General features: G+C 40.8%; 2 protein-coding genes across 4 annotated transcripts; both read right to left on the bottom strand.

Moving 5' to 3' along the window:
* Nucleotides 1-2,255: 2,255 nt before the first annotated feature.
* LOC126999598 (tudor domain-containing protein 3-like) lies at nucleotides 2,256-13,707 on the bottom strand. 3 transcript variants are annotated; one of them, XR_007753466.1, is made up of 13 exons: nucleotides 13,473-13,699; nucleotides 10,053-10,134; nucleotides 9,851-9,916; nucleotides 8,697-8,857; nucleotides 8,016-8,157; nucleotides 7,202-7,414; nucleotides 6,783-6,920; nucleotides 5,800-6,038; nucleotides 5,497-5,646; nucleotides 4,163-5,018; nucleotides 3,466-3,568; nucleotides 3,157-3,208; nucleotides 2,256-2,687 (listed from the first exon to the last, which is right to left on the bottom strand). XR_007753466.1 is itself a non-coding variant. In XM_050862379.1 (12 exons), the coding sequence occupies exons 1-12, from the start codon at nucleotides 13,517-13,519 to the stop codon at nucleotides 2,623-2,625; spliced, it is 2,211 nt and encodes a 736-aa protein (XP_050718336.1). In that variant the 5' UTR covers nucleotides 13,520-13,695; the 3' UTR covers nucleotides 2,256-2,622. The 3 variants fall into 3 exon arrangements, 2 of the variants coding, with proteins under 2 accessions (XP_050718336.1, XP_050718341.1); XM_050862379.1 differs by lacking the exon at nucleotides 3,466-3,568 and having other exon boundaries at nucleotides 13,473-13,695; XM_050862384.1 differs by lacking the exons at nucleotides 2,256-2,687; nucleotides 3,157-3,208; nucleotides 3,466-3,568; ... (1 more) ...; nucleotides 5,497-5,646; nucleotides 5,800-6,038 and adding an exon at nucleotides 6,173-6,321 and having other exon boundaries at nucleotides 13,473-13,707.
* Nucleotides 13,708-15,110: 1,403 nt separating this feature from the next.
* LOC126999587 (thioredoxin, mitochondrial-like) lies at nucleotides 15,111-17,245 on the bottom strand. Its single transcript, XM_050862377.1, has 2 exons — nucleotides 16,793-17,245; nucleotides 15,111-15,897 (listed from the first exon to the last, which is right to left on the bottom strand). The coding sequence occupies exons 1-2, from the start codon at nucleotides 17,087-17,089 to the stop codon at nucleotides 15,739-15,741; spliced, it is 456 nt and encodes a 151-aa protein (XP_050718334.1). The 5' UTR covers nucleotides 17,090-17,245; the 3' UTR covers nucleotides 15,111-15,738.
* Nucleotides 17,246-25,693: the final 8,448 nt, after the last annotated feature.

Genomic DNA, 25,693 nt, shown 5'->3' with positions numbered 1-25,693 from the left:
CATCACATGTTTTAAGCGTACTACTTTGTTTAGCGTAGCGTGTGTTTGTTTGGTTTCAAAATCAAAATGGCGGCGATCAAAATGGCGGCCATTAATTCCGGATTATCCGAAAAATCGGCTTATCCGAAAGAGGCTTCCCCCCTTCCATTTCGGATAATCGGGGTTTTACTGTATTTCCGGCGCCCCACACTGCATGCCGAATAAATTTAATCTAACCAAACTTATCTTATTATAATCTAACCTATGGTACCTAACAGGCGACCCCTTAAGCTGTGTCAGTACTGACACAAACACTTGGCTATTTTCCATTACTTTTACGTCCTAGATTGATGCATAAGACTTTCTTGTGGTAATGTATTTCTTCATTTGAATGGGAACCACAAGGAGGAAAATATTTCATAAGGTGAGTTGAAAATGACCACAGTAACTAAAAGGTGAGACAGCAGATAAAGGGAAGAGGCCGAGGTGGCTAACAGACGCTATTGTAGCTACCGGGCGCAGTTCATTCAAAAAACATTCTCGGTCGGTCCCTGTGGATTTCTGACCCTCCGACCTTGTCTGTTGTATCCGAAATCCGTTATAAGCGGGTCCGTTATATCGAGGGTTTACTGTATTTTTAGGGTGGTATTCCCAGTCCTTTCTCCTCATCTTTTTCCTTTGTCTTTCATATCTTGCTGAGAGCATTATATTACTTACCTTAGGATAAGAAACCATTCACTTGGTAATGTATTGATGTTAAAAGAGTCTAATCCGTCCATAGTTTAAGGTAACTAAAGAGAAGACAGGAATACATGTTGCTTTCTCCCATGGAATTCTTATTTTATAAACTTAGGGAGAAAATGTTCATATGTATTTATCATTGCAAGGAAAGGGATTGAGAATTTATAGGGGCCGTTTTAAGCCGCTGCAGCAAAATCTGCTTGTATATATTGAAAGTGTGACTTCATTTTCACTATATCATAGATTTAGTGGTAATACTTTACCCTACACATTATGAGGAATTTATAGTAAACTATTAGTGAGTTTAAAGTTCCCATTGTGAGTCAGACTTCTTCAGATTAATTTTCTTTTTATTTGCAAAAGCTCTGCTTTGATTGTCAAGAAAAATTGCCAGAAGTATTTCATGTAAATATACAAAAGTAGAGAAAGCAATAGCTTCTTCAAGGTCACTTCATCTTAGTTCTTTGTTTAAAAGGATTATTCACAGACTGTCTTGACTATTTTCTCTCCTCCATTCTCTCCACCCGTTTGCCTGCTCAATCTCTTTCCTTTTAAGTTTGTGGGATTTGTGGTTCCAGGTGTATCAATTTCCAGAATTCTACATTTCCTTAATTTACTACTGTTTGAGGCACGGTACCTCAGAAAATCAAATAGGCACACAGCATCTGCTCAACATCTGCATTGGGTTAGTCCTTAATTGGGGCACAGTGCTCATTCTGAAGTGAGAAGCCTTATTGCAGAAGTGACCTGTAGTTACAAATTCTGTAAATACTTTGTTGTTCCTCAGTATTTTCATGTGAGGTTCAGAGGATCTAGTATTGTAATAGCATTAATGTCAGTGAAATGTAAAGCCTGAAATATCTCGGCATAATGTCTCAATAAAATTCAATATTATTTTAAAATAGGTTTCATATATTTCCTTCTAGTATCTGATAATCCTAATATTGTTACATTAGTGTCACAGTCAGTTATCGGCTTGATGGTAGTATTAAAAGTATTCCAGATTTTCTGATTACCTTTAGGATTCATCATAGCATAGGTTTGCAAAGAGTGGTTTGGATAGTGCCCGAGGTTGAAAAGTGGTTTTACCTCACATGATAGCCAGATAATGTTGCCACAATGCCAGATTTGTTGAAGGAAAAGGTGTAGAGCTAACTCAGTAGAGGAAAGTCACAGGGAAGACTGACAGATTAATATGATAGTAGTGTAGCAGTAGTGGTAGTAGTGGAACAGAAATGGTGAGGTGTTGTTGGAAATGTTCGTGAACCCAGGTTCCATCTTCAATCAGGATATGGAGGCATCCAGACTCAAGAAGCTCCGAGGAAGGAGTCACCAAATAAAGTAAGTAAATTTGCTGCTGCTCATACTGTCAAAACTAAACTGGCCTTTGATAATTTTCAGAAGTGTAACAAAGTGGAGGAAAAATAATATATATATATATTTTTTTTTAAAGAATTCATTTACATCAACATCACCAAAGTTTGCTTTATACACATTTTTTTTCAATTATGAAATGTGTTCTGAATAATAAAGGGTTTTAGAATCCCATTTAATTACACTATGTAAAAATATTTTACAGATATCAAAAGAAAACTTATTATTATACTAAAGTCTTCAGAGAAAACTGATAAAACAATTAACTTGTAGACTGCAAATTCCCATTGCCTTTTACACAAACATCAACTTCAACTACTGTAAAAAATACATGACAATACAAATGTTCATTTCAATGAATTACAAACTTTCCAGTATATATACTATATATATATCCTGCAAAAGTTTATATTGATTATTATTGCATCACAGTTTAACAAAAGTCTAACTTTTGCAAACGTTAAGTGGCACACAGTTGTTAAGCACTCCATGATGAGAGCCAAGTCTTGACCAACAGCTGTCCCATTGTTAATAGTAATTCCCTCGGCCTCTTCTGCCTCCCCCTCGGCCACCACGATGAAATTCCAAAGTTCCTGTTAACAAGATTTTGCATTTACTGTAAACAAAATATATACAACTAAAGGCTGATTCACATGACCCATTTTAATTCCAACAAGCAGGCGGATGGTTTGATGTCATCAAGATTTCTAATGTGCTTCCTAATGTGAATATTCACATAACCCGTCGTCACCTGGTTGGTGGCAGGTCGTGTGAATGGCCACATTAGAATACATGTAAGAAATCTTGGTGGCATCAAACTGACAGCCTGCCTGTTGGAACTAAAACAGGTTGTGTGAATCAGCTGTAAGTCATATATCTTTATTGGATGAATACAAGAAGAGGTTGTAGTGAAGACTTTTTGCTTAATGATGTATAGACTGGGATGTCATACATGGTAATCCTTTTGAAGATACAAACATTGATAAAAAATACTTTGAGTTGCATCTCAAGCTCTCAATTCCATCAGGTTAATCCACTAGTATTGAGTATAAGTTCACTTACCAACAAAATTGGAGTAATCACTGCCTCCCTCATACCTCACATGACTTGTACCCTGAAAAGTAGGTTATTAAGAATCCACTGAATATAAATTATCATCATACTACAAGAGCCTGACGAAAACTTAAAAGAATGATTGAGGAACTTAAGGGGACCCTTCGCCTGTAAAATTTGAAAACAGTTTTCTATTTTATGGCTTTGTTTATACCATTACACAATATATAGGTTTTTGTTTGCTTCATTTTTGTGATATTTCTCTAAAAATATATCACTGCTCCTGATATGGTATCATCCCTTGACAAGAGCGCTTACTTGTGTGCTGCTCCCCCCGTTGGGCGATGTCTGAGAAAACGGCCGTTTTCTCAAAATGTAAGTTTTTGGTATTTGAAGAAACACTCCTCCCTTAGTTTCTAACCTATGATAAAAGTGATGATATCGTATGAAAACTAAGGAAAAGACAAATTTTTTGTCTGTAAAACATTCGTGTTATCTCTTTTAGTCATGATTTTATATACTTTTTTCGCTGGGTAACTAGGCGAAAAAAGAAATCTTTGAGGTATAACTTTTTTAATGAAAATGATACATATTACAAATGTTTTACGGACAAATTGTAGCAATAAGTAAAATATTTTGTGGACCAGCAGTCAAAGGCATACTATAAAAAATAAAGGAGTGTTTCATAAAATCATGACATTTTCTGAAGAAAAAGAATAGTTTTCTCAAAAACTCTGTCTAAATTTCATCAAACTTTCAGGTTTTTCAAATTTCAATATAGCACTAATAGATACAGGTAATACATTCTGAGGAGCCAAAAAAAAGTTTGCATTCAAGAGTAACAGGCGGAGGGTCCCCTTCACAAAGTCTGAAGTAGGTTTGAAAGTGAAAGAACAAATATAAAGTTTCATAATTAATTGTAGGACAATAAAAAAATTAGAAAGTAATAGCAGCCAAATAACAATCATAGTATAAGTAGTCAACACAAGAAAAGTTTAAGTTTTCCTATACTTACCCTGTTGTCATAATCTGGCTGATAATGTCCTGACACTGTCATGCTGTGCTGGAAGTCTTGAATCATCTCCAGCTCTTTGGCCGAATACTCTGCAGATCGCCCTCCTCTGCCACTGCTCCAATTGTCTCTTCCTCCACCATAGCTGCTGTCATAATTACCACCATAGCTTCCTTGCCTATTACTGTATTGATCATATCTGCCACCATAATGAGTATTGGTACCTCCCCCACCACCACTTGTTTTGTTTCCACCCCGGGAGTCACTGTAGCTATTTCCGTCACTCCTGTAGTTGCCACCACCTCTGTTCTCCATTGACCTATTGTAATTACCATCTTTGTAACCAACACCGTAGTTTCCACCACCTCTCGAAGCATTGGCACTATTTCCTCTTCCACCTCTGTACTCTTCACTGTAATATCCGCTGCCCCCACTATCTCCTCCGGCATAGCCTCCACCACCTCCATAATTATTACCTCTGCTGCCTCCTCTGTAGTTTCCTCCACCACGTCCTCTGTGCCCACCTCTGTCATGGAAATAATTATCTCTCCCTCTCCCACTGTCCTCCTGCCTAGCTCCACCACCTTCTCTGTAATCTGAGTCCCTTGCATAATATCCACCTCTTTGCCTTCCATCCACTCTCCCATAGCCTTGTCCCCTATCCTGAGTGTTGTTAAGGTGATAGTCCCTTGATCCGCCTTGCCCCATTCGCACAGGTGGCTTCCTCAGCGAATTATCCTCCCTCTCCTTCTCTTCCATCAGTTCCTTGCTCTCCAGGTAACTTCGGTTGCTTGGAGGAGGTGCTCTCTCCTCTCCTGGTGCTGGCCAGTTCTCTGCTGTCATGCTGGGCGGTGTTACACTGAAAAAATATACAAATAATTATTGACAGATATTAGCAGTTACATTTCTATAAAAGTAATAGGCTATGTACAGGTCTAAAGGCCACGTCACATTTAGCCAGGTGTACAACATACGTACAATGTGCGTATGGGGTTAGTAGAAAATATACAAGATACGTATGGCATACGACCTCTATCTGAGCTGCTTGTCAAACCTTTCACATCCTGGGAATAAGCCAATCATATCTTGTATGTTTTCTACTAACCTCATGTGCATGCTGTATGTATGCTGCACACAAAAAATAATTTGTAAGAGCTAGCCGAAAAGATATTGCATTCAATATCTTTTCAGTGGCCTCCAGGAATTCTGCTGTATTTGACCAAACATCCCACAATGCTCTAATGTTCCTTGACCAAGGACAAATTTGGCTGTGACACATTACAGCTTCAAAAACAGTACATGATTCTTTCTGCAGAAAAGTATCATAATGAATTCACCTGCCGTTGATGGCTCCCCTGTTGGAATAGCCGCCTCGGCCCCCTCGGCCTCTCTGGTAACCCCCTCCTCTGCCTCTGCGGTCACTTCCCCTTCCCGGTGGGTTATAGGCAGGACCTCTCACATCAGCCACTGGCTCCACAAAATTTACGCTCTCTGCAGAATATTATGAACAATCCATAAAACATTGAAAAAGCCCATTCACCAGGATTCACCAGGTGTCTGGTCATTATTTTATACAGTACTTCAATAAGCAAAACAACTACAGGATTTTGATATTATTCCTACTTTACAAAAATATCAACTTGCCTTTCTTTTCTATCATCTTAGTGTCAAAGAAATCAAAGAGTGAAGCTGGGCCTGAGGGGCGAGGCATGTTGGGAGGAGGCTCAAAGTCATCATCGCTGTCATCCGGTCCACCACCACCTCTTCCTCTTCCCCTGCCTCGGCCCCGACCACCCCGCCCACGACGACCACCCGTGTTTCTCTCTTCGTCATCTTCCCAGTAATTGTTACGTTCAGGAGGAGGCTGGCCACTGGCAGCCTATATATAGAATGGACATTTTGAAAGCTGCATCATAAATTATCAACACAATGTAACTGCACATCTTACTAGGTTAAATTCTTCTGCTGTTCATCTTATTACAATCTTAATTACAATCTTAATACAATTTTTGGCAGGTGGTGGCTGAGTGGTTAGCGTGCGGGCCCCGCATTCACCGCGCCATGGATGACGTCGGTTCGAATCCGTCTGCAACCACCTGTGATTTTTCAGTCACCTAAGACTACCCACATGTTGTCCTGAAGACCACCCATCAACCCAGACTCTAGAAGAAACCGTCCAAGTGAATCAAGAATGAGTTCCGGGGGGCAGCATGAGCCAAGCCTAAATGGCGCCACTATAAAAATTGCCTGTGGCATGACGGGCTTGGGCCGACCACCATGCCCCTGAAGAAAGCCTACCGGCGCTACAGGCTAAGACATAAAAAAAAAAAAAAAAAAAAAAAAGATAATTAACTTTGCAGGGTCATAAATAGAAGCCTCTTACAGGACTGATCATAAAATAGAAAAAGGTGGAGGTTAACATTTGGGTTACAATGTGGTTATAATGGACACCACTGTTTTCCTGTTTATAAAGAACCAATGTTCTTTTATTTTCATTATATCACCTAGAGAGAAATTTTGCTGATAAATGAATAGTACTGTGGGTAACTAAGTCTTGCTGAGTCTAATTTTCATTATGGATGGATACTAAGGAGCATATACTCAGTGAAGCACAAGTACTCACCGCACGCAGCTCCTTGATGGCCTTGACGGGGTCATTCTTGCTGTTCCGGAGGGCCCATTCAGCAACATCAAGAGAAAATCCTGCATTGACAACTTTTTGTACATTAGCATCCAGCATTTGCTTTCCTCCTCCAAAAACCTGAAAGTTATAACATTAAAATGGCAGCATTCTATACTAGTTTATAAAACTATAACAAACTATGTGACAAAAAGTGTTTGATTACACACTTTGATAGCTACTTTCAGTGTATATGAAAGAAGCACTCAGATAAAAAATATAGGTTATAAAATAAATCAATTTATAATGATTTAATAATATTGATAATTATAGAAAATTAACACCCATTAAGGATATCAGATGAAAATTTACATCAACTTCACTGCAAAAGGAATTAAATAAATACTGTACTGATTACTTACCTTCAAATTTCCTTCCTTGGACAACTCCTTTACCACCTGTTTCCGCTGGTTTTCAAATTCTCCATCCACTTTTTCCTTTCCTTCAGGATCTTTTAAAGCCTTGAATTTCTGCATCTCTGTCTGATTTTTAACAATGCGCTTCCCAAAGGGGACCCACGAAGGCGGCCCGGACCCATCAGCAGCACAAACCCCACGACTGTACTTGGAGACACTCTGTTCAGCGGGTGAAAAAAGGTATTTATGGAATATGAGATGTGTTCACTGGAAGCAAACTCTTGAATTATGGAGTGGTGCACTGGGGGACATAATATAAAATGGGCTTTATATGTAGGAAAGGCTCAAAAGAGACTATTTGAAAGACAAAATAGTGAAAATAAAGAGGAATGAGATGACAACAATGTCAAGGGCTGACTGGGAAAACTGGATATGTACTTCTGGTCAGAAACAAGCTCCTCCTGGGAGCTTATGAAGGGTGTGAGACAGAACCAGTGAGTTCTGCACTAAATTTCTGATCCTAAAATAAATACAGTTGTCCCTAAACTCTCACAATTTTATTTTTACAATTTGCATGTCACTCATTTAATTTGATTAGTGGGGAACTCGGGAGGTCGAGGGATACCCCACAAATGTAAAATCCATTACAATATAGTGCTGCATATCTTTTTTATGGCTGCGATATTCAACAGTGTTTCTAAATACCAGAAATAATTTTTTCAAATTTTTTTTGGGGAGTCACAATTTTGTGTGTGAATGTTGGGGGGGGTAACTGTACTGATTTCCTTTAGATTCACTATGTAAGGAAGTTCAAACATACGGCAGAAAGTTTCCACTTGTCGTAGAGTTCCTGGACGGTGCCGCCAATCACCGTAATGTTGTTGGGGGTCAGTAACAGGAAGCCGCCACTAATGGGAATTTTGCCACTCAACCGAACTTTGGTCCCTGGCGCTGTTTTCAAGCTGCAAGAAACTTTCTTATCAGAAATACACAAATACAGGTCTTCCTCGATACATTCTTGGAAAACTGATTGTAATTCAGAATATCATATAGCGAGATCTATATTACATCTACATACCATGGACCTGCCCAGCCCCACACATCACACATAAACACTCATAGGTGAGTATGTTGTTTCTATAATATAATCCTATCTTTGTGTAATTGGTTAAGAACTATTTACAAACAACAAAGCCCACATTAACATAACTGACTAACTACTAAAGTCACAGGAATAATTCAAATCATTGTGGCAAGTTTGTATTCCCGTATGGTGAGAAATTCATGTGGATTTGCCTGAACAGAGCTATAGAGCATCTATGCACCTTCTTTTTCTATTTTACTTGGTGCTTGGTCTGTCTATCCCCTCAACTATAAAAGAATAAAAGAAATGAAGAAGTAGACTAAAGGAAAAGAGAAAAGTGTAGTAATAAGTACCCTATCTGCAATATTAGTTACAAGGCTTCTCAAAAATCCTGAGCCTGACAGGCCATGGTCTGACCTGAGGGTCTTGATGTTCTGCACCTCAAGGCCCTGCACTGTGCCGAAGCCATCTGTGAGGGTCACTCTCAGCATCCTTGGGGCACCACCAGATTCCTCAAATGCCTTGGGTGCTGACACATTTCTCATCTTGGAGACTTGCAGCACCAAGGGGCCTGGCAACTGTAAAGAGCACCCATCTATAGTTTTCAGAAGCAAAACCCAAGTAACTCAACTATTTCTAATAGGCACACCTAACATTACCAAATGTGGGGTACAAACTTGGCGGAGGGACTGTTTTTGTGCATCAAGCGACAGTAGTGGGCTAAATAGTAGCCTATCCAGATTTTTTGTTTTTATTTATAAATGATCCACGAGACATCCTAGAGTTGAATCAATGTATGTGCTTATCTTTGTATGCATTCATACACACACTGGTAATATTTCTATTGTGTCTGATTCACTTAATTGAGTAAAATTCTATTGTGATAAAGTCACAAATTCATGTCACTAGTAAAATTGAAAGTAGTAATGTAAGTTTTGCCTTCATGAAATATACACAAATAGATAAATATGAAAGCTCACAAAGTCACAATAAGTGACATCACCTGCTTTGCGCAGTAAATATGCTTATTTAAGGTATCTGATACCTGCAAAATGGCATGCGCTGCTGCCTCGGGCCACAGTTGTCATATAAAATATGAGCGTATTTTCATATTATTGTTCTGTTGTTTATTCAATGTTTTGTTCAAGAAAAAGAAAACTCATAATTTTAGTTATATAGTTTTTGGTTATAAGGATTCTTTATGAAATACAATTATAACATTACTGCCTATAAGTTCGGAAACATACTGAATCCTGGATCGGCTATGGTGATATTAGGTGCGACTATTCAGAACTTTATCTTATCTAGGCAAAAAAAAGTCCAAATATTAGTTATTCAACTTCTTTTCTTGTTTAACTTTCTTATTTTCTCTTATGGGGTTGGATGGGCTAGTCTCTCCCACTCTTGATGATCATATACTCTAATGTGGGTTCTCATTCATTTAATGATTCCTCAAAATACCTCATCCATCTCTCCACTGCTTGCACTGTTATATGATATTTTTCTTCATAAGAGCAAATTCAAATGAACTTAAACAAGCTAAACTGTAGATTACTGAGCTGAAAACTTACAGAATTTTTCTTTCCTTTCAGCAAGTCATCATGAAGACAAGTGGCACCAACATCCTTCAGATCACTCTGAAATTTTGAAAACATTAAAATGGGTGACAAAAAATAAACTAAGTAAAAATAATAAATAAATAAATAATCAATCAATCAATCAATAAATAGCTGCACCACTTCCTTGAACATTGAAAGTAAACAGGTAACTTACGTTAAGTACTTCTTGATTGGCCTGCTGAATGTTAAGATTTCTGTCCTCCAGCAAGCTCTCGACACCTTCTTCATCTAAATTCCTGAAAAATAAAGCAGACTTTAACTCAACCATGGAACTCATACCAGAGAATAAATATGAAAGAACCTCCATAGTTTATATGTAGTAGGTTGCCATATTCAGTCATGGTGGTTTGGAGGGAGGCAAGGAGGGGTTGTTGCCCCCCCTTTAAAATCTGATATTACCATAAACTCATTGGTAAATAGAAAAAAAATATAGGTGTAGTGCGGCGATTATGTCTGATGAACGAGCCTCCCATAACCCACTTAGCCAGTGGGGTACCTCTTTGGCCGACCCAGTAAGGAGTGGCTCTCCCGTCACGCTGGTTGCGAGTTCAATCCCAGGCAGCCGGGGAATATCCTCTCCTTGTTGTGATTAATTTCTCGTGTGTTTCGATACACGCAGAGGACGTGTGGGACCAAGAGAGTACAGTCAAACCTCACCATTTGCGCACATATGGGCAGTCTGAAGGTGCGCAAATGGCGAATGCACAAATGGCGAACTTAATAACTTATAGGGATAAATATATATGGGCGGTCATGGCCCAAAACCCCCCCTACCAGCACAAAAAAAAAAAAGTCTGCTGGCAGGAAACACGTCGTACTCACGGCCAATCTCTCGCTTTTTTCTTCAACTGTCCACCTTCTTAATCACTTCCACCTGTGCTATGGTCATCATCAGGTTCTTCCGGGGTTTAGTCTTCGATGACGCTGCCTGCAGCATGATGGTAGTGCAAAGGTGAGGCAGAAAACATTGAATAATCGCAGTTACCACGAGACGAGGAGAGGCGATCGGGTTATGACAGGAAACGACATGTTGTGTTTTGGGATTGCCACAATTGACCCTTTCCGGGTTTCCCCAGGTACCCATTTATCGACCAGCCCAAAAAGAAGAAGGAACAGCTGGGTGAGCTGCACACCTACTGCCTGGGCTGGGATTCGAACCTGGGATTGCTGAGTGGTAGTCAGGCATGCGACCACTAGACCAAGGAGGCCACCACTAGTGACAATAATGATGCAGCATGAACCCGGAGGAGCAAGAGGAGGGTATCAGGACACCTCTCCTCCCGAATTTGACCTTGCTTTTGGCCACCTCTTCTGGTTCTTTTATGGGAGCAGCGATTAGTGGGCTTTTTTATTATTTTTTTTCTGTGCCCTTGAGCTGCCTCCTTTGTTGTTAAAAAAAAAAAGAAAAAAAAAAGGTACTGGTACCGAGCAGTCTGTTACCGGTACCGTACCGTATAGATGGTACCGTCAGTACCGGTACCGAGCAGTCTGGTACTGGTACTGTACCGTATAGCTGGTACTGATAGTACCGGTAGTGGTACCGGTACCTTCCCACCCCTATTGTTGAGTAGCGTGGCAGCGTGGGTACTGCATTGTTGTTCAAGTGGCGTGTGGGAAGAACTGAGCTCAGCTGTGTGGCCGCGGCGCCGTGTGAGTCCAGTTGCATGAGACATCTGGTGGCTACTCCATAGAATATCGCGTATAAGTGAAAAAACGTGTAAATTAAACATTTATTTGGATTTTGGACCCCGCGTTATTTCAAAAACACGTAAACCAACCTCACGTAAATCGAGAGTTACCTGTATATATATATATATATATATATATATATATATATATATATATATATATATATATATATATATATATATATATATATATATATATATATATATATATATATATATATATATATATATATATATATATATATATATATATATATATATATATATATATATATATATATATATATATATATATATATATATATATATATATATATATATATATATATATATATATATATATATATATATTATTTCTCAGTGTGCCGTCATACTAAACAGTTTGAAAACCACTGTCCTAGATGAATAAATAAATATTGTGGAAGACTGAGCCTCATAGAAATTGCTGGGATTTACATGGCCTGTTTTGTGATCCAAGTGATAGTTTTATCAGACTTCTGCATCATGAATGGGATAAATTACCCATGAAAACCCAGTTAATCTTCTTTGTGGCCTTGAAAAGAAGTCGTAATGGGAGCTTGATACGTTTAACTCCTTCACTCCGGCGATGCCGCCGTCGGCGTCCTACGGGCGTCTGATGGAGTCACCATATGGAAAGGATTAGTCCTCTTCTAAACCTCTTAATCCTCTTCTAAATCTCTTAAGAGGAAATGGAAGAGGATTAAGAGGAATTTAGAGGAGGATTGAGAGGTTTAGAAGAGGATTAATCCTCTTTCATTTCCTCTTGACCCTTTCCATACTGTGATGCCGACGTCTGCATCACGGATGGAAAAGGTTAAGAATATGGCTTTATGGGACATACTTTTAAAAATGTTGGCACCCAAGCACACGTATTTTACAAGGCTCTCAGGAACTCCTATGGAATCCGGGTCCTGCCTGACTCAGCTGCTACCCATGGGCCAAAGTTGCCAGTTATGCATTTTCTGCTGCAGTGTTACCATGCAGCACTCCTTTCCACACATCCATACATTCACACACACTAATTCTCAAGCATACTTTCTATTGCGCTATCAATCATGCTTGTAATAAGATATGAAGCTACTTTTACCAAGTACTCCAATTTTTTTTTCATTTACAGAGCCAATCAGTGAGTCATGAAAAAAAAAAAAAAAATGTAATACTTGGTAATAGTTTCATATCTTATTTCAAGTATGATTTCAAGTATGATTTCAAGCCAGGATGGCTCCCTCACCCAGCGTGGTAACACTGCAGCAGAAAATGCATAACTGGCAACTTTGGCCGGCAGGTAGAAACTGAGCCTGGCAGGACCTGGATTCCGTAGGAGTGCCAGCTTTCGTAGGAGTTGTGGGCATTTCCAGGGGTAGTTTTATGAGATGGTAATTTTGCCCTTCTTCTGTACCATGAACTTAAAAAACACTCATTAAAACATGATCTATCCCCTTTTCGGCCTTTGGAAATAGTTGATGTGAGAACGTATTTGACAAGGCTTTCCTAGGAGCTCTGGGCATTTCTATGGGTGGTGTAATGACCCTGGTGGTAGTCTGCCCCTTCTTCTGTATCATGAACCTAAAAAAACCTCTAGAACACAATATATCTCCTTTTCGACCTTTGGAAATAATTGATATAAGAGAGTTGTGGGTATTTCCAGGGACAGTTTCATGACCCTGGTGGTAGTCAAACCCTTCTTCTGTACCATGAACATGAAAAAAAACAACTCATTAGAACACGATTTATCTTCTTTCCGCCTTTGGAAAGAGTTGATTTAAAAAGGGAAAGCATCTGAGAACACCGGCCAATGACCCAGGAGGCGATGAGGTCATGGTCTACTTTGGTCACAGGTCCACCCGGCGCCGCTCCCCTCTTACCAGCCGTCAGCCTTCAGCCTTGAGAGTAATTCCTTGGCAGACACCATGGTTTATTCCTGCTGGGGGCGCTGCTCGAGGGGAAAATACAGCGGGCACGGGGCGGGCGGCTTGCTCCTCCCACGCAGTAAACAAACGCCTTATTGGGCCATCTTGCGTTGAGGCAGGGCCGCGGGTCTTAATTTTTTACATTTTGTGAGCTTTAAATACGATGTTGAAGAGTTTTTGTGCGGTAATTAATAAAATGGGTAGAGAAGGAATGCATATATGACGACAGAAGAGTAGTTGATGGAGTGGGAGACGATCGAGGTATCAGCGAAACCCATGGCCTTGATGAACCCAATCTTAGCTATGTATAGTCTCCAACCACTACGAGTTTCTTTTACACTTTATGAGTTTTAAATGCGATGTTGAAGCGTTTTCGAGTGGTAATTAATAAAGTGGGTAGAGTAAGAATGCATTTAAATGACGACAGAAGAGTTGATCGAGTGGGAGACGAGGCATATCAGCGCGTTAATGAAACCAATCAACCTTCTTTTACATCTAATGAGCTATAAATACAATATGTTGAAGCGTTTCCATGTAATGCTATAAAAACTGAGTAAAGGAGAATACATATATGCCGCCATAAAAAAAAGTTGAGAGTGGGAGACGTATTATTAGAGCGTTAATAAGATCTTAATCTTCTCAAATTCACGAGTTTTTTTTACATCCAATGAGCTGTAAATACAAGTACTCTTGCTTTTTTTCCTCAAGTCCCCGCCCTTTATATCATTTGTATTTTGTATTTTGTCTTGTAATGGCCCCTTTATAATAATTAGTACAGATGCTTCATGAACAGCAGCGCATCAAGGTGGAAACAAAAATACAATGGCAGACATCCACCACCATCAATAACCTCATTTCCTTTCATGGGCTTCTCCTAATATATAAATACAGTATGCTGCTTCGAGCATTACAGATATAGTGTCTGACTCATACAGCCAATTACTATTATTGTGGGCCTACCTTTTGTACTTCCTTGAGCTGTTCCTCCATCAGGCACCAGTGTCAAAATTCTTCAGTACTCTCCCTGTTACACTCAGTAGCCTATATTGCAGTACAATGAAATATATATATATATATATTTATCAGTTTCCATCAGTCACAATGCTCCTGTCTGTATGTTAGTTGATATAATGCTCATACATAATTAGCATTCGAAGCTAACATTTTAAGTAGTTCAAGCAACCTTTAACACAATAGGTGCACTTTAGACTGAGAATCAAACTTCATCTCTTTATTTTGTAATATTTCAGGTCTTACTGCTAAAGGAATCCACAGTAGTCAAATAAACTGGTCAAAAAACTCCCCATTTCCTGTCATTCTAAACTGCCTGATATAGGGAACAAAGTCAAGATAAAGCAACTCAATGAGTGACTGATAAAATGAACTGAGTAGAGGGAACCTAGTTTTATCTCAAGCTAACTTATCAGTTTTGAAGAAAATGAGCCATGAGGAAGGGGTTTGAAATGTATGTCTCAGTTCCCTGAATGATTTAATGAAGGGTTAAAAGGATGAGGGCAGAGCTGGGGACCTTCCTGGAATATGGTTATACTATTACTAGAAACAAGAAAAAGTAAGGGTTATCATAAAATCTCATTTATATTTGGTAATTTCTTTCTTGACTGTCACCTTACATATTTGAGGTAAGACAATCTGTAAACACCTGCTCAATTAACATAGACAAACCAATGAGCAAAAGGCCACATATTGACCATTATCCTCATGGTATATAATAAATGTCTTTTCTGAGAGCTCATTTATTTTTTCAAATGTAATGAGGATTGAAAAAAAAAGAAATTCAGTGAAACCACAATAATTTGCCTCACATTTACTTCACTGCCTGTGTGTGTGCTGTAGACACTATGCTTCCTTACTATGAATTTGGTCACCCATCTGGATCTGGTCAGTAGAGGAAATCAACAACAAAAAATCTATATATAAATTATGTACATGAAAAGTGAAATTTCCTCATAAGGCCTCTAGTGCCTTGGAGGTAGGCATTTTTGAACTCTGTTGATTGAAACAGTAGCTATGGAAGCCCTTACTATACAATGGAGATAAGATGTACAATTTCTACAGAAAATTTACACAGTCACACTTGCATTCCACTAAAAATATATTCATATTAAATATGAAAACTTCAAGTACTAGAGTATCAATAATATATCACTTCACTACTAACTGTCTTATTGGTGAAGTTTCATTAAATACCTAATATACAGTGCTATTTATTTAACAACTTTTCAACAAAACCTTTTACCTCCTTGTGGGACACCAAACCCACAAACTTCTCTACAACCATCCCTCGGTGGATCCCCAAGACTGCCGGCACTGCTGTCACCTCAAAGGCCTGCAGCAAGTCAACGTGTTCATCCACTGCCACCTGCGGGAAGGGAATCATCACCAACACAGTCCTCCTTCCAAGACAACTTCATAGTGTAACAATAAAAGAACCACCAGTTGATATCTAACTATAGATTTGACACCCAGCTTGATCTTATCTTGTCTTCAGGCACATTCTCTTTCTTCCAAGCTAACTTTATATAGTAGCAATAAAATAACAATGAACTGATATCTAACTATAATTCTGACACCCTGTTTCCTCCAGAGTGGAAAGCCATGGCAATATCTACCCGAATAGGCTGCTTACAGTAACAACTTAAAACTACTATAAGTGTGTTCATTCATCCTCAAGTAGACCCAAGGGGGTTCTTTGATGGGTATCTGAAGCAAACAGGGTTGACATTAAAATGCCCCCTCCCCCAGACACACACACAAAAATAACCAGCTTGTGTTTTTTTTAATAATTTTGAGTTTATATTTAATATGGTTAAATTTTACATAAGAAAATGTAGTTTTACATCATACTGACAAATGAGTTCTACATATACATATAGTATTCAAATTTCAAAACCAATTAAAATTTCCCAAAAAAAAAAAAAAAAAAAAAAAAAAAAAAAAAAATTGAGTAGAAGTTTCTGGTCTCACGTGATTGTGTTCTAGTTGCTGCTCTGATATAAACAAGGTTGGGAATAATCTGTTTTTTCAAATCCAACCCACTGGGACTTATTGGGTTCTATTTTTTTGGGGGGGTGGGGGGGGTGGGGGTTCTATTGTTTTACATTTTCATTCTTCATATTTAAAGATAAATCAGTTAACATAAGCAACTGAAATGTAATTTAGAGTGAAACAAAAGATCATTTCCTGTACAGTACAAGTTAACACAGACCAGGCATAAAAATTTGTCACCCATGTCCACACAAAAACTCTCACCGTACCTCAGCCAAATGAAGGTGGCCCTCGTTCTCCTGAGCAATCTTCTCCAGCAGTGGTTTGAGAGAGTGGCACGGCTCACACCACTCGGCATGAAAGTTCACTATTACTGGGAGTGTATTGCGCATAACTTTGTTCTTAAAATCATCTTCACTGTTTATCATAAAGATTTCTGTGAGTGGTTCACTAACATGCAGATTCCTAACAGCTGAGAGAGCCTGGAGGTTCTCCGCCTGCCGCCCCATGACGGGTCCAGTCGCCACCCGCTGCAGCAGGGAGCGCACAGCTGGCTTGTAAGACATGTCTGCAGATGTAATGATCTAGAGTTTCACTTTCTTCAGAGGCTTGGCTAAAATGGGTTCAGTCCAGTGCACAACCACAGTTCCAAGTCCTGCCAGCACAGACAATGCCAGCACAAGCACGATCACAACTCGGGGAATGAAGAGATGGTCTATTGTCTAGAACAAGAGAAAATCAATTAATGTCAAATGTGAAAGAAATTTGGGATATGAAGTCAATTTTTGGAAAATTTAATAGATCAGTTTTACTATTCCAGTGAAACTAATACTGAATCAAATTTTTTATTTACATCTTCATAAAAAAAACATTTAGGACTTCCTGTACTTAAATGCATCAAACTATTCTGTAAGGATTAATATTTATATAAAAAAGGATTTTATGAAGCAACTGATGTTACCTTCATATATGTACACCACACATGCAAGAATATACAAGGATAAAAGGAAACTATACTGGGCAAGTCAGCCTAAACATGGCAGCTACTATGAACCACTTATTCATTTTCTGTCTTCCCCATCCATAAATTTAAATATCTTTCTATCTATACTTGAAGCTAACTATCTGTCTAACTATATATACAAAGCTAACTATCTGTCTATCTGTATCTTTGAGGCTGGAAGTGTGTGTGTGTGGGTGAAAAATTTGTTACAGATTAATAAATGCACAGTAAAATTTCACCAATTCATTATCAATATCAATAGTAAGGGATCCCTACCACATCTTGCAGGACTGGCTGATGGGGAGCTGAGTGCTGCGGCAGAAGCAGTAAGGCAAAGGATAGGACTGCAGACACGAGGGTAACTCCAATTGCAGACACTGAACTCCTATGCCCACAAGCAAGGAGAGCCACACCAGCTACCACCCACACCACTGCCAGCACTACCACACCCGCCCCCACACCCAGCACCAGCATGTTATTCTCACAAGGTACTGCATGCACTTTAGAACCTGTTTAGAATAACTCCAGTTAAAATCTTAAAATATAGCAAAAATTAACTTGAATTAGAATAAAAACTAATTCAGATTCAACCCAGATGTTAAGCTCATTATTATGCTAAGCCTGATTAGTTGGCTGCTCTTTGGGTTTAGTCACACCTGGTCAATGCTGGCTGCAAATATTCACATGAAATCAACAGCACAACACTTGTAGGCAAACTGAGAGAAGTCTTCCCTCTCTGAGCTGCAGTATGTCAAGCCTGTTATATACAGCCATAAAGAGGTTAGAAAGCTTGATCTGATTAAAGTGGATTACACAATCATAAAAATGGAATTAAGAAACACAATTGCATAAAGTTAACATACAAATGACCACAGCTGGAGCAATAGTCCAGCAAGAAATAGCTTTGAGCATGAGATTTAAACTGCTCTGGTAACCTGGGCTGAGTTGTGATTTACTGTAACTCTAAGAGGCTTGCACCCAAGCGGATGAACTGGAAATCAGCTTAATATGAGCTTAAGTTTTGTACCTTTGGATTGAATGTTTTATTATAATCATGTAAATATAAATAATATTGAAAAGGTACTGGTCAGCATAAAGCATGCATACTGGGTGGTATTTGCCTTAAAACATTCTAGACTGGATGTAAGTTATCCAAAATGCTTGAGGGTGAGAAAAAATATACAATATGGGTAATCTTGCATAAAAGATCTACCGTTTACCACTTACCATGTTTTTTTTTGCTTTTTTTTTTACATTCCCGCCTATAGCGCCGGTAGGCTTTCTTCAGGGGCCAGATGGTCGGCCCAAGCCTATCATGGTGCAGGCAAAAAAAAATTTATAGTGCCCCCCTTATAATACTGAAATATCATATTATAGACAACTTGCGTGACATTACCGTTTTTTTTTTTTTTTTATTTTTATTTTTTTTTTTTTTTACAGCAAAGGAGACAGCTCAAGGGCACAAAAAAGTAAACATTAATAAAAAATAAAAAAGCCCGCTGTTGAGTAATAGAATATATGTTGCAGTTTGGTCTCTGAATAATGCAATGCAGTAACTAATACCATAGCTTCTGGAAAATTTAGGAAACTTGTATTTTTAGCAGTGAGACACAAGTCTGGTCAGATTGTTTGGGTTATATTCATTGAGTTGATTGTTTACGATAAATACGTAATACACTTCACCCAGTGCTGCTGTTGTCACCTCCTCCTCTGCTAAATGCTGATGGCACGAGTGTCAGGCTGTCAGCTGTGCCAACACCAGAGATCTTCAACAACTGCAGGAAGACCTCAACAAAATATATTCTTGGGCTGCAGACAACAACATGGAGTTTAACGAAGATAAATATGAAATGTTACGGTTTGCAGACCAAAAGCCGGGCTACACTGCGACAATTATAGTAGCCAGGCACCAACACTCACCCCAGGCCAGCGGCCGTCACCTACACCTACCTGGAGTCCCTTGATAGAGACTCTCCCCTCACCTAGACAAGGTTGATTTAGGTTGCTGGATCCCCGCGAATGTCAGGCGTGGGCTCCTGCTGGACAAGACTAACTATAATAAACTATCTTTTTCACTGACTTCGGTGTTTGGAGAGGCTGTTTTTTTCTCTCATACACCTTCCCAACGGTATACTAATGGTGTTTTGTACATGTATAGGTTCTCATTGTTCAGTCAACCTTTCAACAGTGTCGATCGATGTTTAAAGATGAACATGGAAAAATAAATTAACATATGACCATATATCTACTCTGGGGAATACGTCAAAATCTTCATGCGTACCGTAGAAAATCCATAAAGAAGGGGTCCGCCAAAAAGCCCACTGGCCTATACTTGGCAGCCCCTGTCTACCTACCGCGAGTAGCAGTGTAGCACCTATCATCCGCCTCCCCAAGCCCATCCAATCTCTTGAATGCAGTAATCTTGCCACATCCAGCTACCACACGGCCACCCAGCCTATTCCACTAGTGTTCTACCTTGTATCCCACTTACTACTTACTACCAAATCTTTTCATCCATAAACTTATCTAACCTCTTTTTGAACACATCCAAGTCCAAAGTAACTTGCTGAAGTCAAGGAAACAAAGGAAAATAGTCAGGGGAGTATAAGATTTAGTGTACAGACAAACAAAGCTCAGTGCAGGGTGAAATATATAAGTATAGGCCTATCTACTCCTACTGTAGTGTCCGAAGTACACCAAGGAGAAGCGAAGTGGAACAGCTCAAAAGAAGAAGAAGAAGAAGAAGAAGAAGAAATTCACCTGTGACATCAAGATCAAGATTATGGCATGGAGGAGAGAGGGGCAGCAACTTGTTTACTCTAGAGGCCGTGGTCCCATGGCCTAACCAGCGCCCTGAACACTGAGAGAGTCACTGTGTGAAGCAAGGACAGGAGCCCTGGAGGTAAAATGGCAAGGAAAGGGACGGGGAAAACTTGAGCTGTAGCTGCGTAGGATATCTAATCGCTAAATGCAGTACGGTAACTAAGAGAGACAGGACTAGTGGAGGACGGCGGGGGCGATAGGTCAGCATTTCCTCAGCAATATATTACCATTTCCACGGTGATAGTCAATTTAGAACTGGGCTTCAGAGCATTTAAGAGGAGTGCCCCCACGGCTCTATAATGAGCTACCCGAGGATGTTAAGAACTGGCAATCTAGCAACCTGAACACTCACTTGTTCACTAAATCCTACGACGTTACAAATGTGAGCATTGAGGACAACTTTTGGTTATAACATCATTGAATGGTATTCAAATAACTGATTCAGGATTCACAAAGGGAGGTAATATTGTCATGAACTTTGATAATGAGAACACAAGGACAGGCAGCTCAAAAATTGGATATTGTTGAGCAAATTAGTACCAAGAGTGTTGTAAAAATGAAACCAAAGATCATGATATGCAATGTGCATAAAGAGGAGACCAAGGAAAAAATAAAGGAGACCATCTTAGACTGCAATGAGTTCTTACACGCAATTGAGGGTGTTGAGATTAAGATTGAACTGGTTTTTATTAAGCCTGCAGCTGGCGGCATGATGCACTACATTCTGAGGTGTGATCCAACTGTAAGAACTGATTCACAAGAATCACGACAAGTTGAAATTAGGGATAATATTAATAAAAACTTAGCCACCTCTGGCAGAGTTAATACTTACATCATGGATCTCTTTTTGGTCCTTGAATGCAGTGCAGTAACAAGTGACTTCCGTCAAGGAGAAAGAATCCAATTCAGAGACTATTTATTGTTGAAAATAGGGGATAATAATTCACGAAAGCGTCGCCTCCTCTGGCGGCGGCCATGGTGCCGTGTTGCGAGAAATACCTCCTTGCAGAAATAAGTCGCATATACATGAGGGGGGGCTCTGCCCATGGTCAGAAGGGTGGTTGAGGGTGGCGAACACCCCCCATTAGCTGTTAGGTCGTAAAGTTCGATTGGAATAGTTTAAATATGCTCCCCCACCCTAAACCCTCTGCAAGCTATTTTGCGGCTACGGTGGCAGCACCATCGCTGCGGCTGCTGCCAGAGGAGGCGACGCTTTCGTGTATTATTATCCCCTATTTTCAACAATAAATAGTCTCTGAACTGGATTCTTTCTCCTTTCTGGAAGTCACTTGCTACTGCACTGCATTCAGGGACCAAAAAAAAAATCCATGATGTAAGTATTAACTTTGCCAGAGGTGGCTAAGGTTTTGTTAATTTTCCCCGAAATTTGAGTGGGGAATATATACAGTGAGAGACAGATACCATGCAATTATATGCTATCATTGTCAGAGATACGGCCATCTTGAGGCCAACTGTACTTCCAAGACCAATGGAGACACCCCAAATTGTTTCAAATGCACTGGCAATCATAAATCACAGGAGTGCACCACGGCTGAGAAGAAATGCATAAATTGTGTGAGGTACAAGAAGCCTGAAATCAACCACTCAGTGAATGACCAGTGTTGTGTAGTTCTCCAGACTGAAATTGAGAGAATTCATAACATAACCGATCATGGCTATTAATCAGTGTCTGTACTCAATGATAAATTGTGTGTGATGAATTGTTCAGTGTGTTGGAAGTAATCGTTGGACATTTAATTGTGATACTATAATGAAAATATTAGACATGAAAACTGAACTAATGGATATTTGTGCTATTATTCGTGAAAGCAATTAAGATACTCACTCACTACGATGTTTGAGAATGTGCACTGAAGACTGTTATTGAGGCTAACGTTGTAATTGTTGACGGCCCTCGTAGAGTGCTGCATCAGCAGCGGAGCAGGGCCTGAAACCTCATCAACGGTGAACGGTGCAATGGTTATATTATTGACAGCCCTGCAGAGCTCTGCGCTGACAGCAGTGGAGCCCGAAACCTCACCAATGGTAAATGGTGAATGTTACATTTCCGCAGCAAGAGGGTACCATTTTAGCAGCGTTAAATTTTTTTTTTTCAGAGTTGGCCATGGAGAGATTACCAGACATCCAAGTATTGCCGAGTGATGGGCAACAGCAGCAGGCGGAATGGGAGAGGAACAGGCCCATCACATTTGAAGATTTAGGAATTCCTCGCTTCAATGCCATGCGCACCACAGTCTTTGGAAATGTACGTGTGATGCCAGGAAATTTGTCAGTTGTATTTTTTAACAAACCTATATCACTTGTGTTTATTAGATTGCTATGCTGGAAAATATGCTGCCGTAAAGGTCCATTCATTCAGATTTTACTTATCTGAAATTCCTTTACATACCATAGTCTAAATTCATGGAGAGTATCAAGACACCTCTCCGCCCGAAATTGACCTCTTCTGGCCTCGTTCTCTTTTTGTTTTGTTTGGAGCCGCATCTAGTGGACGTTTTTTGTTCTTGTTTTTTTGTCCTTGAGCTGCCTTCCTTGCTGTGAGAAAAAAGGAATTTATATATACAGGTAACTCTCGATTGACGTGTGTTTGGTTTACGCATTTTTTAAATAACGCAGGTTCCAAAATCCAAATAAATGTTTAATTTACACGTTTTTTCACTTATGCGCGATATTTTATGGATGTCTCACGCAACTGGACTCACATGGCGCCACGGCCACACAGCTGAGCTCAGTTCTTCCCGCGCGCCACTTGAACATCAATACAGTACCCATGCTGCCACGCTACTCAACAATAGGGGTGGGCAGGTACCGGTACCAGTACCGGTATTAACGGTACAGGTAACTCGATTTATGTGTGTTTGGTTTACGCGTTTTTGAAATAATGTGAGATCCAAAATCCAAATAAACGTTTAATTTACACGTTTTTTTCACTTATACATGATATTTTATGTAGTGGCCACCAGATGTCTCACGCAACTGGACTCACACGGCGCCGCGGCCACACAGCTGAGCTCAGTTCTTCCCGTGCGCCACTTGAACAACAATACAGTACCCACGCTGCCACGCCACTCAACATTATAAGGGTGGGCAGGTACTGGTACTAACGGTACCAGCTATACAGTACAGTACCGGTATCAGACTGCTTGGTACCGGTACCAATACTAGCCAGTCGCTTATGGTGTCTCTCATTTCTTCCTCACACGAGTGAGGCTGAGACTGAGTGCCTGAGTGGATATCTCGGTGATATGAATATTCTCTGGTCGGTATTATGAGACACTTTCGCTTGTCACATCAACTATCTCTAAAGGTCAAAGAGGGGGTCAGTCGGGTTCTAATGAGTGCTTCTTCAGGTTCATGATACAGAAGAAGGGTCAGACTACCACCAGGATCATAAAACTACTCCTGGAAATGCCCCAAACTCCTACGAAAACCTTGTCAAATAGGTATTCTAGGGCGACGAAATGTCTTATAATACGACCCAGAGTCTCTCTCTCTCTCTCTCTCTCTCTCTCTCTCTCTCTCTCTCTCTCTCTCTCTCTCTCTCTCTCTCTCTCTCTCTCTCTCTCTCTCTCTCTCTCTCTCTCTCTCTCTCTCTCTCTCTCTCTCTCTCTCTCTCTCTCTCTCCCTCTCTCTCTCTCTCTCTCTCTCTCTCTCTCTCTCTCTCTCTATCTCTCTCTCTCTCTCTCTCTCTCTCTCTCTCTCTCTCTCTCTCTCTCTCTCTCTCTCTCTCTCTCTCTCTCTTTTTTTTTTATATTTTTTTTTTATTTAAACAAATTTTTACAGAAAAAGGAGGCTCAAAATTACACTTTTTTGGTAAAATTATTCTAAGAGCCTGTGTATGGGACAAATTGAATTGTCGAATGTTGAAACATTCAAGCATACAAATACAAAAATACGAAAAAAATAAAGAAAACATGTAAAAACAATATCGAATAATGTCAGTTTGTCACTTTATATTTATAGTTTATAGCACTAGCGCACTTGGGTGTCCCTCACGCCACCTGTGAGCAGCCAGCTTCACCTGCTGCGTGCTCATGTTCTCCACTTGGGGAGTGGCTGCCGTGAACATGTTCCACAGGCGTGTGGTCCTGGCTGTATAAGTGCGCTGGTGCTGCCTGGAGTGTGATCGAGGCACCTCCACGAGCTGGTCACCGGAGAGTGTAGTCCGGGTGAACCTCTGAGCAGCGCGTGGAGGGAGCCTCAAGCTGCTGAGGTGGGGAACCCCCTGCACCTGGGCTTTGTGACACACCACCAGTGCTGAGACATCACGGCGGTGCTCCAGCGATGTCACAGTGGCAGACTCCTCCTCCAGGTGGTCGCTGGCCTCCACCAGACGCAGTGCTCGTCGCTGCACTGCGTCGAGCCTCTGCATGTGGGTGGCAGCACTCGCCATCCAGCACAGGGCACCGTACTCCAGATACGGACGTATCTGTGCCTTGAATGGAGGGAGAATGCCCCGTGGGTCGAGGGATCCCGCTACTCTTCGCAGGGCAGAGACTCGCAGGGAGGCCTGGCGGGCAACAGCTCGGACGTGGAGGTCGAAGCACAGGCTTTGGTCCACAGTCACTCCCAGGACCTTGATGTGGTCCTGGAGGGGCAGACTCTTGCCTCCAAGACGCAGCTGGCCTGAGACTGCTCGAGAGGCGTCTGGGGACCGTGAGATGACCATGGCCTGCGTCTTCTCCGGGGCGAGGGTGACCTGCCACTCCTCTCCCCACTGCTCCACCAGGCTGAGCTGCCTGTTGATCTCCTCGACGGCGCGCTGGCTGTCGGGGCGGCAGTAGGAGTGGGAGAGTGTGCAGTCATCGGCGTAGGCTGACACTGCCGATAGCTGCCGGAGGAGATCGTCGATATATATGTTCCACAGGATTGGGCCAAGCACGGAACCCTGCGGAACTGAGGCATGCACTGGTGAAGGCCTTGATGACTGCCCGTTGATCACCACCTGAAGGGTCCTCCCCTGGAGGTAATCCTTGAGCAGCATCAGTAAGGCACCCTGGACACCTTTAGCGCGAAGCTTCTCAATGAGCCCCGCGTGCCAAACCCTGTCAAAGGCTCCAGCAATATCCAGGGCTACCTCGAGTGTGTCCAGGCCTTCATCAAGTGCGTCTTGCCAATCCTTGGAGAGGAGGAGGAGGAGGTCCGCGGTGGACCGGCCAGGCCTGAAGCCAAACTGTCTACCTGAGAGGAGATGGCTCTCACTCAGATGCTGACAGATGACTGCAGCCACCACACGCTCCAGCACCTTACCCACCACAGAAAGCAAGGAGATGGGCCTGTAGTTGCTGGGCTCGGACCTCGAATTTTTCTTGTGGACCGGAAC

The sequence above is a fragment of the Eriocheir sinensis genome, chromosome 2 (assembly GCF_024679095.1).
Source record: "Eriocheir sinensis breed Jianghai 21 chromosome 2, ASM2467909v1, whole genome shotgun sequence".
Taxonomy (NCBI): Eukaryota; Metazoa; Arthropoda; class Malacostraca; order Decapoda; family Varunidae; genus Eriocheir; species Eriocheir sinensis.
This window is presented reverse-complemented; position numbering and strand designations above follow the sequence as displayed.

Coding starts and splice junctions, on each gene's coding strand:
- LOC126999598 (XM_050862379.1), bottom strand. CDS start 13,519: ATGGTGTCTGCCAAGGAATTACTCTCAAGGCTGAAGGCTGACGGCTG. Junction 10,135..13,472: donor AGGCTGAAGGCTGACGGCTG/GTAAGAGGGGAG, acceptor TTTATTTTTCAG/GAATTTAGATGAAGAAGGTG. Junction 8,158..8,696: donor CAGAACATCAAGACCCTCAG/GTCAGACCATGG, acceptor AGTTTCTTGCAG/CTTGAAAACAGCGCCAGGGA.
- LOC126999587 (XM_050862377.1), bottom strand. CDS start 17,089: ATGTCTTACAAGCCAGCTGTGCGCTCCCTGCTGCAGCGGGTGGCGACT. Junction 15,898..16,792: donor GCCACCTTCATTTGGCTGAG/GTACGGTGAGAG, acceptor CCCTTCCCGCAG/GTGGCAGTGGATGAACACGT.